The sequence below is a fragment of the Centroberyx gerrardi genome, chromosome 4 (genome assembly GCF_048128805.1).
Source record: "Centroberyx gerrardi isolate f3 chromosome 4, fCenGer3.hap1.cur.20231027, whole genome shotgun sequence".
Lineage (NCBI taxonomy): Eukaryota > Metazoa > Chordata > Actinopteri > Beryciformes > Berycidae > Centroberyx > Centroberyx gerrardi.
This window is the reverse complement of record NC_136000.1, coordinates 6,685,422-6,700,430: the sequence shown is the minus strand read 5'-3', so window position 1 is coordinate 6,700,430 and position 15,009 is coordinate 6,685,422. Positions and strand designations below refer to the sequence as shown.

Genomic DNA, 15,009 nt, shown 5'->3' with positions numbered 1-15,009 from the left:
CCGCCATCAGGCCAAGATGGCGTCCGCTCGCCACCACACGCTGGCCCAGCTGCAGCGGCTCAACGGCCCCAAAGACCACTACCACCTCCTCAGCGCCGCCTGTACCGCCAGCCCCCTCCTCAGCGCCGGCCCCTCTCCCGTGTCCCACCTCGGACACGCGGGCCTGTCGGCTCCCCTGGGCCCCTGCAGCACCCAGGTGGGGCCCCCGCGGCGCGCCTGCCTGCCTGCCTGCCCCGCACTTCTCCAGGAGCTGGTACAGGTTGCCTCTAAACAGAGTTTCAGTACGCTAAAAACAGGGTTCAATACACTAAAATGAGATTTTATTTACTTGGTGTTTGTACTATACTTAGAACTCATATAATCTCTACTGACTTATTCCATTTTTTTTTTTATTGAGAAGTTGAATTTGTTTTTTTGTTGTTTTACTGAACCCACTGACTGGTAAATTTGGTAAAAAAAAAAAATGATTGTGTGTTTGCTGAAAATAATTTAACACAGCTATTATTATTACTTATTTATAAGTAACTTTAAACTGTAACTTTTAATTGGAAGCCAACATGTTCTTACATCACCACATCCTTGCCAATTCCACCCATCCAAACCCATTGGAATTGGTATTTCTGAAATTAGAAATACAGCAAAATTCAAAGATTGCATAAAGTGATCAGCACCCAGTAAAAAGCTGTTCATTAATGCGTTAATGAAAAGAGTGAAATTGGGTTTACACTGCCTTTAAATTAGGAACAGCTCAACCTAATGTAATACCTTGATATTTCCTATCAACCTGACTTACTCATTGAAGTTTTCATGATATAGCAATTTTACATGTAAAAAATATTTAGGATTTAAATGTGTCCTGTTCACCAACACTGCTCCCTAGAGATGCCCTCAGACTCCCAGTTCCTCCAGTGGAGCTGCTCAGTGGCAAACAGCAGAAGTTGTGGTTATACTTGGCAGTTCCCAGGTGTGAATATGTGTAATTGTGTAAAGTTGGGCGGTGTTGGAAAAAGAACCCTTCCCTGGATAAATAAAGATTAAGAACTATACAGAAGTTAAAACAGCAGCTGTTAAATACCTGGTCACAGTGTGTTAGTGGCAACCTCTACCAAACGCTCCTGTGCTTCAGTGGTGTGACGTCGGGCATGGCTGATCTGTGAGCGTTGGCCTGGCTGCCATCATAGACCCATCTGCCTCCTTTACATGTCTTTTCACGGCTGGTCGGTTTCCATATCGTGCTTCTAGTGATGCTGTCCATAGCATGTTGTGCTGCTAACTAGCTGGCGTCAGCGAAGCCATCCCATGCTTTGGCTAACTGGCTGGCTGTGGGTGTGTTGTTCAGTTTGTCACCGACTGGTCCTTTGACGTGTCAAGCTCTCATTTTGACACAGACTTGAAAATTTTTTATTTGGGTAATGCGAGGATTCAAAGCTGAACTCCGACTGGAAGATTGAGCCTGCCGCTTCAAATGGATCCAGTTACGTACTGGTCTTTGTTTGGTGCAGAAAGGGAGACAAAGCAGCGCTGTGTCCGTCTCCAAACAGAAGATACATGAATGTATTTCTATTATGGGTGAGTGTGTGTGTGCGTGTGTAGTGGCGCATGTTAGCATGCGCACATAGGCATGCCAGTCCCTTTGTGTGCTGACAACGGGATCACAAGTCATACAAGTCTAACTTGATTTCAACATGATGAATACTGAGTGAAGCTGCTGTAGATTTAGGCGACTCAGCCGATGAACTGTTCGATCCTCACTGACACAAATCAATAATCCACACTCAGCTGTTTCTCCCCCTCCTTGCCTTGTAGGCTGATGACACCTACATGCAGCTGAAAAAGGACTTGGAGTATCTGGACCTAAAGGTGAGACATAGAGATGGAGAGACATAGAGATGGAGAGACTCTATTTGTCCCCTCCTTTTTTTTTTTTTTTACTTCTCTCCTTAAGTTTTTGTGTTCTGCTGTTCCTTCTCTGATTTGAAATGGTTCTTGTACTAATACACTTGGTGTTACTTACTAACATGGCCCATGTTGAACTTATTAGACCAGACTGGAGGACATTAGTGTGTCACAGCTACAGATGAGGATGTACAGGCATCTTTGTGGGACAAAAACATTCCCAATGAATTGCAGTAGACTTGTTCCTCGACAACTCTTTAGCTGCTAACTCTTGCGTGGTTTTAGAGGCAACCTTTGTGCAACTCACGAAAGCGGCTGCCATTTTGTGACGGCGGCTCTGTGTCTCTGTGGTTTTGACTCCCAGATCAGAGCTCTAGAGCCCCTGATCCTCGCAGTTCACAGTTTACTACTGCACTGCACTGCTGGGCCTCTCAGGCCTCTAATGAACGTAAGCTCTGTGTGTGTGAGTGTGTGTGTGTGTGTGTGTGTGTGTGCGTGCGTGTGTGTGCGTGCGTGTGTGTGTGTATGTGCGTATATACGCAGGAGAAGTAGGGCCATTGTAGGTGATTTTTTTTTACCGCGGCCGGGGGGAGTGGGGTAATATTTTGAGAAAATCCTCCGAATTTCTGAGGTTTTTTTCTGAGTTTTTTCTTGCAAATTTCTGAGTTTAATCTCAGAATATCTGAGTTTTTTCTCAAAATATTACCCCCCTCCCCCCGGCTGCGGTTAAAAAAAGAAATCACCTACAATGGCCCTCATACTCTTCCGTGAAATATCTTATGTGAAATAAGATATATATATATGTCTGTGTGTTACGTGTTATGTGTGTGTGAGTGTGTGTGTGTGTGTGCGTGCGTATTTGTGCTTGTGCATGTTTGTACTGTATTTAGAGTAGGGGTGCATGTGTATACTGTGCGTGTATGTGTGTGCGCGCACGTGTTCACATGTTTAGAGTGTCACACGTCCGTGCCTGTGCTATAGAAAGACCATCCCATTGCTTATAGCACCGTGTTCATGGCTTGACTGGCATTGAACCTCTGATCTTCCACGTGACCTTTGACCCCCCCCCACCCCCACCCCATGTTATGGTGATGATGCTGTTGAGTAGTGGGCATGGGATGGCTCGGCAGTGCATGTGTTGTGGCTGTGGCTGTGGCCCGGTGGTTGAAAAGCCAGCTGCTTCTACCATCGTCTCTGAAACACTGTACCTCCTTGACAATACCACAGGCCTCGACTGTTTTTTTATTTTATTTTCCCCCAAGGAGCACATGTACTCCTAAACTGAAAATTTTAGGAGCACAAGAAAATGAATTATGAAATCGATTGAAAATGCACGTCCTTACTTTTGCACATGAGCTCCTTTTTTTAATTTTCTAAGTAGCATGAATTGATTTTTTAGGAGCGTATGGCAGCACCGTAGAACCCTGTCAGTACCTCAAAAAGCACCTGGACTCAGTTCAGTGTGTGTTTCTAAATAATTTAGTACTTTTTTTCCCCAATTCAAAAAGTGTATATTTTCCAAATACTGGGACTTTTTTCAAAGGAGGGGACATTTTGTACCGATGTTGCCTTACGGATATGTGGAACTGTGCAGCGCAGGGCTTCTCCGTGTCCATAGCCATTGTGGTTTCCATGGCAAGAGCTGATTTTGTGTGCCAAAAGTCACTCATATTGTCATGTACGCGAGGCTAAAGGAATGTGTCAATGGTAGTCCACCCCAGCCTCGTATTAGTTAGTAGTTTTGTGTTTCTGTACCTCCTTGTATTGCAGCACCATTGTACCACGGAGTAGGCCTTCTCCTTGTGCCCCTGAACTAGCATCTGAAAATGTTCATGTTCCAATTTCTAGGTAGTTGGAAGTCAGACTCTGAAGGAGTCGGGGAAACCCGTCAAGGTTGCAGAAAGCGATGTGGATGTAAGTACAGGCTGTAGCATCATCTTAACTTATTTGCTGCATTAGATACACCCTCAACTCTTCACAACCTCTTTCTGTCTTTTTGCTCTCCTGACAAAAGAAGTCCTGAAATTGTAGTTTTTTATGAGAGTTACACTGACTATCATGGTCCCGTTGGGGAAAACCGAGGGTTAATTAAGGCAAAAAAAGTTGTAGATGCTGTGGAAAAAGTGTGGGAGGATGTTTCAAGTCGTTGGTCTTAACTTCAAGGCGAAAACACCACGGAGAGAGAGTTAATAGTTAAACGTGGTAAATCTTTCAGTTTGATATCCAAACAATTCTCTCCAGCTTCTCAAACAGTCCTTATTTCTCTTATGAAAGAATATCTTAGTGTAAGCTTCATACGCAACCGCAGTTAAACAATTTATGGGAGCGATGTCTGCGATGAATATTTGATGAGATTGAACAACAACATTACCATGGAGACAACAACAAGATAAATAATTCATTTGATGGAATGGCAAAAGTAGCTTTGAGTGTAAAAATGTATATGGATAAACAGTTTGTTCACATCAAGCTGTTCAGTCACAGCATTATCATTACGTGAATGTTATTTTGTTTTTTTACCCTGGGAAGATGAATTGATCCAACCTTTGGCACGGCGTCTTGTCGAGTTTAATCGGGGATTAATTAACGAGGCTCAGAGCTTCACTGACACTTTGACTAAAAGAGGCGTGTGGGTCGCACCCACTCTGCATAATGGGCTCACTCACAATAATTATCTGCTAATGAGACAGGGGAGTTGGGGGACAGTCACTATTGTGTGTTACAAACTCACACACACACACACACACACACACGTACATACTGCACAAGCATGCTCACAAACACACACTCGTACACACACGCATACACTCAGACACACATACAATATACACATACACAGATCCATCTACAGTATGTACAGACCCACAAACAAGTGGAGTTATATGGATGAACGACGATGATTTATCAGAGGACAACACACACACACACACACACACTCGCGAGAGCTTTAGAGAGCAGGAGAGCCGTCCATGAAAGCTTGCAGTTCCTACAGCGCCCTCGCCCTCTCTCTCTCGGCCCGCTCAGCTCTCTGTCCCCCCCTGCAGGTGAAGCTGAGTCGGCTGTGTGAGCAGGATAAGACCCTGAAGGAGCTGGAGGCCAGGATCAGCTCCCTGAAGGAGGACAAGGTAACACCCCGTTACTCTGCTACTCTACCAACCAGCCTCGGTCATTCTGTTTCGTCTGTGGGGAAACAATATTGGAAATTTAGTAGAAATTTCACTGCAAGGCCACTTTTATGCACAGTTTACCCTGGAGAAAAACAAATACGGACTCCGGTTAGGGTAAGGGACGTTCAAAAATCCATCACAGAAGAGGCAGAGAGACCACTTTCTCCACCAACAGCAGCCTCAATAGACCAGAATGCAATGCAGCCACAAGGCATGTTGTGTTTTGAGTAAAGGGAGCGACTCTCACTTTTTTTCGACCCTCTTGCTCTTTCTAAGCTATCACTATCGCTCTCTCCGCCTACACATGTAACCCACAGCTGATCGCAACAAGTTCACGCCAGTTCTCTTTGATTGTCGAAAGGCATTCTGGGAAACGCAGTAAATCACTAACTGAAGTAGAAGTAGACGAGGCAGGCTGAGGGAAAGCAGCAACACTTCATCACAAAATAACTCCTGGAATGCAATGCAGTGAACATCACAGATTGATTTAATGAAGAAAATCTGTCTCTACTAACCCATCTTTGAGACAGATCCTATCACTACTGTGCGATGCGTCTCTCTCCTTACAGCTGTAATGAAGTTTGGTTATCCTTTCAGTGGTGTGTTCCCATATATCATGCGAATATTATGATATCACTTTTTCTCAACTGGAAGAACTCTCTGCTCTCTTACTGTCGCTATAACTCTCACTCTCCACCTACACATACGGCTGAATGCAACGAGTTCAAGTTAGACGAGGCAGGCTGAGGGAAAGTGAGTACAGTCAAACAGTAAATCACAACACTCACAGAATAACTCACGGAATGAATTGGACATCACAGATTGATGATATGAGGGTGGATTTCTTCTTGAAGAAGTGATTTAAAAGACAATAACGATTTATGTCGGACAGTAGAAACATGCTGCCCTTGGGAGGCATTTTGGGGTGAACGGCGTAAATGAAGATTTTGACAGAGCAATGTCCTGAAAGGGAAGCTGCTTTGAATTGCTGTGGTTTCTGTTGACCTCGTGCCGTATGACCTCTGACCTCTGACCCCTGCCCCCCCTTCAGGACAAGCTGGAGAGCGTGCTGGACGTGTCCCACCAGCAGATGGAGCAGTACCAGGAGCAGCCGGCCCACGCCCAGAAGATCGCCTACCAGCAGAGGCTGCTGCAGGAAGACCTGGTCACCATCCGGGCCCAGATCTCCCGCCTGTCCACGGTACGCTGTGGTGTGTGTGTGTGTGTGTGTGTGTGTGTGTGTGTGTGTGTGAGGGAGAGAGAGAGAGAGAGAGAGATTCCTTCTAGTCTTTCTGCCTGTAGGTATGTATAGGTGTGTGTGTGTGCTTTTGTTTTAGTGAGTGCATGAGTGTCTGTGCATGTGTCTCTGTGTATGTATAGGTGTGTGCATGTGTGTGAGAGAGAGTGTGTTTCTTTGCGTGCATCTACTGTATATACAGGTATGCGTGTGTATGTATGCATAGGTGTGTGTGTATGCGTGTGTGTGTGTATACCTGTGATTGTAGGTGTGTATGCATGCACATAGAGTATGTTTTGTATGAGGATGCCTTGTACTTGTTCTATATTTGTCTTGCAAACAGTGTACCCAAAGATGTGTGTGTGTGTGTGTGTGTGTGTGTGTGTGTGTGTGCAGGAGATGGCTCGAGCCTGGGAGGAGTACAGCAGTCTGGAGAGCTCAGTGGAGCAGCTGAGGACGGCGCTGCAGGCACACATGAACCACAGCGCCACCCCTCAGGTGAGAGCTGGTACTGCAGCCTGGACTGAGTTCACCTCCACACTCACAGCTTTGGTTTTTCAGTTGTAGCATCCAGATTTTGTCATAGGCGGGGTTCCAAATAGTTCTCCTACATATTCGATTGGTCCTGAAAGCTACCAGGCAAAACAAAAAGTGAGATGGTGTGCAATTTGAAAAACAGTAAGGATTCGTACCGTCTTACACATATCTGCCTCCTTTCTTTGTTCTAATATGCACTTGTCTGTTTACAAGATTGTTCACAAGTTTAAAAATATTTCAAAAAATACACAAAAATTCTCTCTCCTTTGCTCTTATTTTCCTAACTGGAGAGTCTCTCTAACCGTAACACTACACTGTGAATATTTGATTTCATTTACAGTCAGGAGTCTGACCCTTGCTCTCATTACTATCGGTTTCATATAATGTTGTTGATTCAGGAATTTAAGCTTCTTCTACTGTGAAGCCACTCTGGACAAGAGTGTCAGCTAAATGCCTAAAATGTAAATGTAATTTTTGATTGAGGGTTATGTCACTGCAAGTATCTTAGCATTTCTTGGCAGTTTTTAACTAATTACAGATCATCTGACCCTTTGCATCGCTGGATAGATTTTATGACCTTTCAAACAAACAACAAAGTGAAATCTGTACGCTGCAAATGAAGAGTGAAAATCCTTCCAAAACGAGGGTGAAGGAGAGAACACCATGTGACTGTTCACTTAACACACATAAAGCAGTACAGGGAAGAGATGTGTGTGTGTGTGTGTTTGCACTGTCACAGACCACCCAGCAGTTTGTATTCTATAGCATGAGACAGTCGGGTCAAATGTGTGTGTTTGGTGTCACACTACCAGCAGGAGAAAGCGGAGATGAAGCGCGAGCTGTGGAGGATCGAGGATGTGACGGCCGGACTGAGCGCCAGTAAAGCCAACTACAAGATCACCATCGACTCTGTCCAGAACCCAGGTAGGAACGCCACAGCACCCGTTCCACTGTTTTCATCCACCGTACAGAGCGCCAGTCCCATCCGTTACTTTTACCGAACAGTAAAAATGTAGATGATTAGTTTTGGGGTGACAAGACAAAAATGATTGGGATATAAACCATACTTTCCCTGTTGACAGATCTAACATCCTTCTGCTGTATGTGCAGGAAAAATGCAGGGAATCAAGTTGCTTTACTTTGATTTGTGACACATTTCGCACTCTTTCGAACTCTTGAAAAGAAAAAAAAAACTCTTCTGCTCTTCTCAGCTGTTCGGTTTATTTCTTGTCTTAGCATTTCTTCTAGGAAGGAATGTTTTAACTTGTACTGCCTTGCACTGTTTCGTGGGAGAACAAGAAGCATCCTAGAATTAGTCATTCTTTATCTTAGAATTGAATTATTCTTCTTTATTCTCTTTACTAGTCATTCTTTATCTTAGAATTCCTCTTAGTCATCTTAGCTTAGCTATTTTGCCCACAGTTTTATAGGCTGATAAGGATTCAAATATTTGCAAGAGCAGTAAAGAAGTGAGACAGTAAACAATAAAGGCGGCCTGGCCTTGTCTCAAGAGCTCCTTTCACCGGTTTTCTATCTGTATAGCTGACCTCTTCTGTCTTTGTCAGTTGTGTATAAAGAACTGTCTGCTAACCCATCTTCCAGACAGATCCCATCACCTGTGTGTGATGTATCTCTCTCCTTTAAAGCTGTTCTAAAGTTTTGTCATCTTGTCAGCAGTGTATTCCCATTTATCAAGCTAATAGTGTGTTATCGCACTTAAGGAGCAAACACTTCACCGTTTGTTGCTTGTAATATTGGTCATCGAGGAATTGCAGCTTATTCACTGCAAGATGTAAATGTCTAAAAGGTAAATGATGTAAGAATTTAGAACTGAGGACATTCACTGACACGTTTAGCCTGGTATTAGTCTAATGTAATAGTAGTATTATTCACGCATATAGGCGAGAACCATTTAAATGCTTCAGTGTTTGTAGCATTTCTGCTTTATTGGACACTATATAGCTGATAGCAAAAGAAAAAGTGGGAAAGAGAGGCAATGAGATACAACAGAGGTCATGACTCATCAGTGGGAATCAAACTCACAATGCCAAGAGTCATGGTATGTGCCATATTGTCCACTGACCTATATGTATATTATACCATGCATGTGCGGTACATTATGTATGTTACAGAACAGTCTCTCATGATAAATGTGTTTGGTATTCTGCACATATTGTATTATCATCAGCAAATGTTGTCAGGCAATATATTCTCTATGGCCACACTTATCATCTCCACCTTAGTTTTGAGATCTGATTCTACAGATCAGATTTGATGAGATTACATCGCTGTTTAGCCACTCTTGGCTTGAAAATGGCAATTAAACATCTTGTGTGGCTGCATTTATTTAAATGTGTGTCTGCATTACTGTTTCCCTGCTCTCTCTCTTCATCTCTTTACATTGCTCATATGCACCTGATCACTTATGTATCTGGTTTTGAACATCCAATAGTGATGTCAACAATATAATATTTTTTTGTCATCAGACTTGTCAGTTAATGTGTCCTCAAATGAAGTGTAAACACAGTCAATCATTTCTCCCACTCCTGCTGGTAAAGCCAAATCAAACCCCTGTGCATATCGAAGCTAATCCTTGCTGTTTTCTCCTTCCGCCCCACCAGAGAGGAAACTAGTGCCTTCGGTGTCGGACCCGGCAGTGCCTTCCCACAGCGCGGAGGTCCAGCCTCCTCCTCGCAGCTCCAACCCCAGCCTCGCCTCCCATACCCTGCCTCACAGCACCGTGCCAAAGTGGGTGAGTGTCACCCTCCGGCCCGTAAAACCTGCAGCGACATAAACATTACTTAACGTCAAATTAAGTTTCAGAATGTCTGCCCCAGTGAGTCTGATCACGTTTGACAGTTCCACATCAGGCTGTTTTCAAATTTGTGGAACAGCCAACGTACCTAAGCTTGTGTAGTTCATCCAAATCGCTTGGAGTGTAAATGATCAGCTGGAAGTACAAAACCTCAACTGTCTTTCACTCTGAATGTACAGAGGATGTAAACATAGGCTTTAGATAATGAGGTTTGAACATGGCTTTCACTGTTTGTGTTGCCATTTGTATTGTCAGTACCATAGATACATACATGTCTTTACTTTGTACACTGTTACTCTCATTTCTCCTGTAAAGTGTATGGAAAAGATAAAATAAGGGACTTTGCTCTATCCAAAAAGAAAAGGGAGATCAGTTATACTTCCTCACTTGTGCTTCTAATTTCTGAAATGCTGACTTATTTTTCCTGTCATGGTACCTGTACAGGCTGAGGACAGCGCCCCGCCCCGGCCACCACTGCCCCGCCTCTACGACTACGAGGAGACGCCCCCCGTGGTGCCGCCCCTCCCCAAAGAGGCCTCGGTCATCCGCCACATGTCGGTGCGAGGGCTGAAGCGCCAGTCGGACGAGAGGAAGAGGGACAGGGAGAGCGGGCAGTACGTCGTCAATGGAGACTGTAAGGTACGCTACGCTACGGGTGAAAACCTTGTAACTCCAATTTTGGGGATTTTAGTGTTTTTACTTCAACTGAAGGATTACACAAGTTCCACAGCCCTTGGGCTTATGACAACCTTTTAAACCCCAATGGATAAAGTGAAAAATGTATGGTAGTCTAGCTAATGTAAAAACAAGGCTGTTTTACTTAATTCTGGAAAATGACATTTTGGAGATATGAGGTTTTCACCTGACAACAGTAGCTCATATGGGAAGGACACAATGGCAGGGCCTTGTGCTGCAGGCTAGAAGAGCAGATGTGATCATAGTTTTGCAATGAGTGAAGGCAATATCTGAACTGATTCCATGTGCATATGTAGAAAAGTGCACTGTATGTGTGCAAGTAATGTCTGTATAAAATGTCATGTTTCTAGCATCATGGTGCAAAAATGATGTCTGACAGCACCATCGTCATGAAAGCAAGCTGTAGGAAGCTGCTGGACCTCTTGTGATTAACCTCAGACTGTGAGACAAAAGATGAATTAAACACACTCCAAAATGTGTAAAAAAAAAAAAAAAAAAAAAAAAAAGACACATTATCTTAATTGGAAGCTTATCGTACCAGAAAGTTAAAACGAGAACAAAAGGTTCTCTAAACTAACTTTGGAGAGCCTTGGATTCATCCTTCTATACAAGACCTGATTCAGCCAAAGAGCACCCAGTCCAACCATTTTCAGCAGCTAAGTATCAGTCCAGTCCAGCCTTCTGTCTAACGTCACCCTTGCTGGATTCAGGTTGAGCTGCGGTCGTACCTGAGTGAACCGGAGCTGCCGGGGATGAGCCGCCACAGCACCGGGTCCGAAGTCGACTACCAGTGTTTCCCGAGCAAAGGTATCTGAACAACAACATGCACAGTACACTGTGTATATATATATATACAGTGTGTAGCTGTATATAACCATATAACCATAACTATATTTTATCACTGTCTTAATCACTTTGCGTCTATGTTTTTCTCACTGTGCAAATAAAATGAACTAAAAACTAAACTAAACCAAATTGTGCTGATCCATGTTCCCGTGTCATCCGGCCAGGTCTTTTGGGCTCCTCGTCTCGACTGAACCAGTCCAACTCCATCTCCTCCTACGTCACCCTGAGGAGAGGCCCCGGGTGCCCCACAGCCAGGGTGAGTCACCACAACACGGCTGGCATAGCTGCAGATATATCTGGAAACGTCAGGGCATTTGAAAGTGTATTTTACAGGTCTGTGAATGTTGGAAATGTTATGTAAATAGAACAGAAAAGTGTTTTAATCTTAAGTCAAATATCAGGTTTAAGTTTTACAGTGTAAAGCTTAACTATCTTGAAACCTTTTTAAGGAATTACAACCCAAATGACCAACCTCCCAAAGTCTCAACTGATAGTTCTTGTTAGCCAACACAATACCTAAGACATTCAAATCCAATGTTCAGCAAAAAATAACATTTGAACATAGATCACTGGCAAATATTGGCCATATAAATCATGGAACAGTCATGGAATTTGAATAGTAAAAATGTAAACGAACCACCCATTCAGATTCAGTTTCCTTCCTTTTCCCTTTTTCTGTCCCTTTATTCTTTTGTTTACGCGTCTTTTTCCCCCGCCCTATTTCATTCTTCATATGCCTCCATCGCTCTCAACCTCCTTTCTCTCTTTTCCTCTCTACCCCCTTTTCATCTCCTCACAAGCTATATCTTCCTCTTTCTTTCCATTCTCACTCCATCTCTTCTGTACTCCCTATCTCTCCCATCTCTCTTCCAATCCTCCCTGCGCCCCTCCTCTTCCCTCTGTCACCAGGAGAGACCCAAGAGTGCCTTGGAGCGCCTGTCCTCGCCCACCGAGGCGCAGCAGCAGGTCCCGGCCGGCCAGCCGCGGGGCCGGATGAGCGCCGAGGAGCAGCTGGAGCGCATGAAGCGCCACCAGAGGGCGCTGGTCCGCGAGCGCAAGAGGAACCTCAGCCAGGGCGAGCGCTCCAGCACGGGCCTCTCCGCCTCCACCGCCACCACCCAGCGCTCCTCCTCCTCCTCCAGGCTGCCCTCCTCCACCTCCGACCCTCCGGCCTCCGTACGTTACCCCCCGCCCCCGCGCAGCAGCAGCAGACACAGGGACCACCACCACCACCACTGCTGCTACAACACCCTCCCGCCGCCAACCACATAATAACGTAGTGGGGATGCTAACACGCTAGCGCTCTCTCCGTTGTGTAACCACTGGTTGTTGACGCAAGCACTAACAAGCTAAAGGGCGGGACTGGCTTTGGCTGGCTAGCTAGCTTGGCTGACGCTTTAGGCTGGGCTTGCAAAGAACTATGGGAGACAATGTGGGCACAGGGACTACTTTGAGGAGTAGGGGAGAGAAAGGAACTGGGACAGAGTCGCTCCCTGTTTATTATTTTTTTTGAAAGGTTCAGGGGTTAAAGTGAACCTTCGTACCACTGCCCCCTGGTGGGACCTCACTGACACAATTCTGAATGTAAATCCATTGAGAAAAGGAGGGAATGGAAGGCATCACTCTGCCTTCCTTTCTCTCTGTTTTTATCACCAGAAAGTAGAGAGAACAGCCCATTTCTGTACATTTACACACCTTGTACATGTACACTTTTATTTATTTACTGAGGGATATTTTCAGTATACAGTTGTACAGTTATATTTTGTAGAGATTTGGTATATAGAGAATATAGAGGACAGGGGGAAATGTTGGGTAAAGAAAAATGACGTTTTCAGGTTGAATTAAAGATATGAAGAAAGTGGGCAACGCTAGTGGCACAAATCACGATCACACCTCCCCGCTTTCTTTTCTTCAGATGAAATCCAAGTGCCTTGTTTTGCTGATGATCCCTTAATCCCTTTGCCTTTGTAACAAATTCAGCTCCTGAATCAACGTTTTTGTCAATCACAGTTTGTTTCCAGCATGCGTCTCCACTGCAGAATCATACCAATGTTGCAAGAGCTAGCTTTAAGGTTGCTTTTCTGTGTAATAGCACAATGAAGTCAGGAAGGTGTGGGGACCCTGCTGGTTTTATCCTTAAAGGGATACTTCGACATTTTGAAGTAGCCTCTAGCTTGCAGCTAGCTGTGCCCCTTGGTTTCAATTAAGAATGCTAACAATGCTAACAAGCCATTTTAGGGAAACTGAGGGAAAAATAAAAAAATGTCCCCCCCAGTGTAATTTGTAGAAAATGTAGTAGGAATTCAAAATGTCCAAGTCTTCCTTTAAGATAACATGACATAATTACCAGGTTGATATTAATTGTGACTACAGACTAACACTCACTCTTAACCAGATTGCTGTGAGATCTATCTGTAATCAGACTACATTTCCCATAAATCCTGTAACAGTGAGCAATACCTACTTCATCATCTGCTACTACCTGATTTACGCCTCTTATAGCCATAATGGCCAGAGTATATTTTATTTTCTACACTCCGCAGTTACATCAGCATATAACGTGTTTACACCATTTTATATTTGAATTACCATCCACATTATTACAGCCTTTTCTTGTATCCACTACAAGGTTATTTTTATAGTTTGACTGTGGTTGATAATTACACTGCTACAGTTAAAGTTGGAGAGGAAGGTGTACTCATATCTGAGTACTTTTTAAGTGGCCTATACTGTACATGCTGTTTTACGCATCATAAACATGCAGGACAGGTTCAAGCAACTGGGCTGAAATGCAATATTAGAAAAGTAGAAACAAGGAGCGGATGATGTTGTCCCGGGACATCACCGGGGGGAGCCCAGAACTGGAGAGTATGGTGTATGTACAGTGGCATATTTACCTACTTTGTGTGAAACAGATTGATCATATTATTGAAAATTCATAATGTGTGTGTCATACCCCAGTCCTGGCTCTCCATGGCACGTCTGTCCACTCCTTGTTTTTCCCTCAAGTGTTAATCCGGAATGCTTTTCCGCCATATTGCTTTTACCCCTCCACAACTATATCAGATCAGTGAGAAAAAAATAGTTAAAGGAGATCGCTCAATTGAAGGTTAGAATTATAGTAGTTGAGAACTTAGAGAAGTGAACTGCTAATCGCCACCTAATTCTGTGTAATTGAGAAGCAACGCACAACTCCTTTCCTTTTTTCTTTTCTATCATGTAGAGATTTGCACTCGACAATAAAGAGAGTTTCTTGCTTCTGAACCTCTGGCTGTGTTCTTCCTAATCTGGCGGGGGTTTGTTGAATACATGTTTGCATGATGGTCTTTCTTTCCTTTGTGTGTGATTGATTGATTCTCCTGAGCACAACAAGGCATGGGATATGTGTTTCTCAAAGCATGGGAATACATCAACAGATCAGACCCTGCTGCAGGCTACTGTACTGAACAAGCACTGGAGTGGGAAGGATGCATGCATGGCTTTGATGCTCCTTGGATGATTACTCACAAGTACCCCTCACCACACACACACACACACACACACACACACGTACTTGTCAGACAACAAAGTCAGAAAATACAAATTTTATGGATGCAAGTGTGTTTGTATGTGTGTATGTGAGAGAGAGACAGAGAGAGAGCGATGATATGTAATTACAGCTTCCAGAAACACTGACTAATAATCATAATGATAGCCTCTGGTGGCTGGGTTCCTTCTGTGTTAATGATACTAAACATTATATCCCTGCAAATCCCTGGACGGACTCCTTGCTCTAATTATTCCTGGTTCCGCATTGCAAAGAAAAGTGAAATTCA

The 15,009-nt window shown here is 44.0% G+C and overlaps 1 protein-coding gene across 8 annotated transcripts in view; it reads left to right on the top strand.

Moving 5' to 3' along the window:
* Positions 1-15,009, top strand: part of LOC139917574 (pleckstrin homology domain-containing family A member 7-like) — a 136,794-nt gene that overhangs the window by 116,137 nt on the left and 5,648 nt on the right. For 6 of the 8 annotated variants that reach the window (XM_078283077.1, XM_078283076.1, XM_078283073.1 and 3 more), the window contains 11 exons: positions 1,807-1,860; positions 3,745-3,810; positions 4,941-5,021; positions 6,115-6,264; positions 6,697-6,798; positions 7,650-7,761; positions 9,459-9,589; positions 10,097-10,291; positions 11,059-11,155; positions 11,359-11,450; positions 12,104-12,370. In XM_078283077.1, coding sequence (XP_078139203.1) covers positions 1,807-1,860; positions 3,745-3,810; positions 4,941-5,021; positions 6,115-6,264; positions 6,697-6,798; positions 7,650-7,761; positions 9,459-9,589; positions 10,097-10,291; positions 11,059-11,155; positions 11,359-11,450; positions 12,104-12,370 — 1,347 coding nt within the window. The remainder of the gene's footprint in view (positions 1-1,806; positions 1,861-3,744; positions 3,811-4,940; positions 5,022-6,114; positions 6,265-6,696; positions 6,799-7,649; positions 7,762-9,458; positions 9,590-10,096; positions 10,292-11,058; positions 11,156-11,358; positions 11,451-12,103; positions 12,371-15,009) is intronic. The other 2 variants (XM_078283080.1, XM_078283075.1) reach the window with 1 other exon arrangement.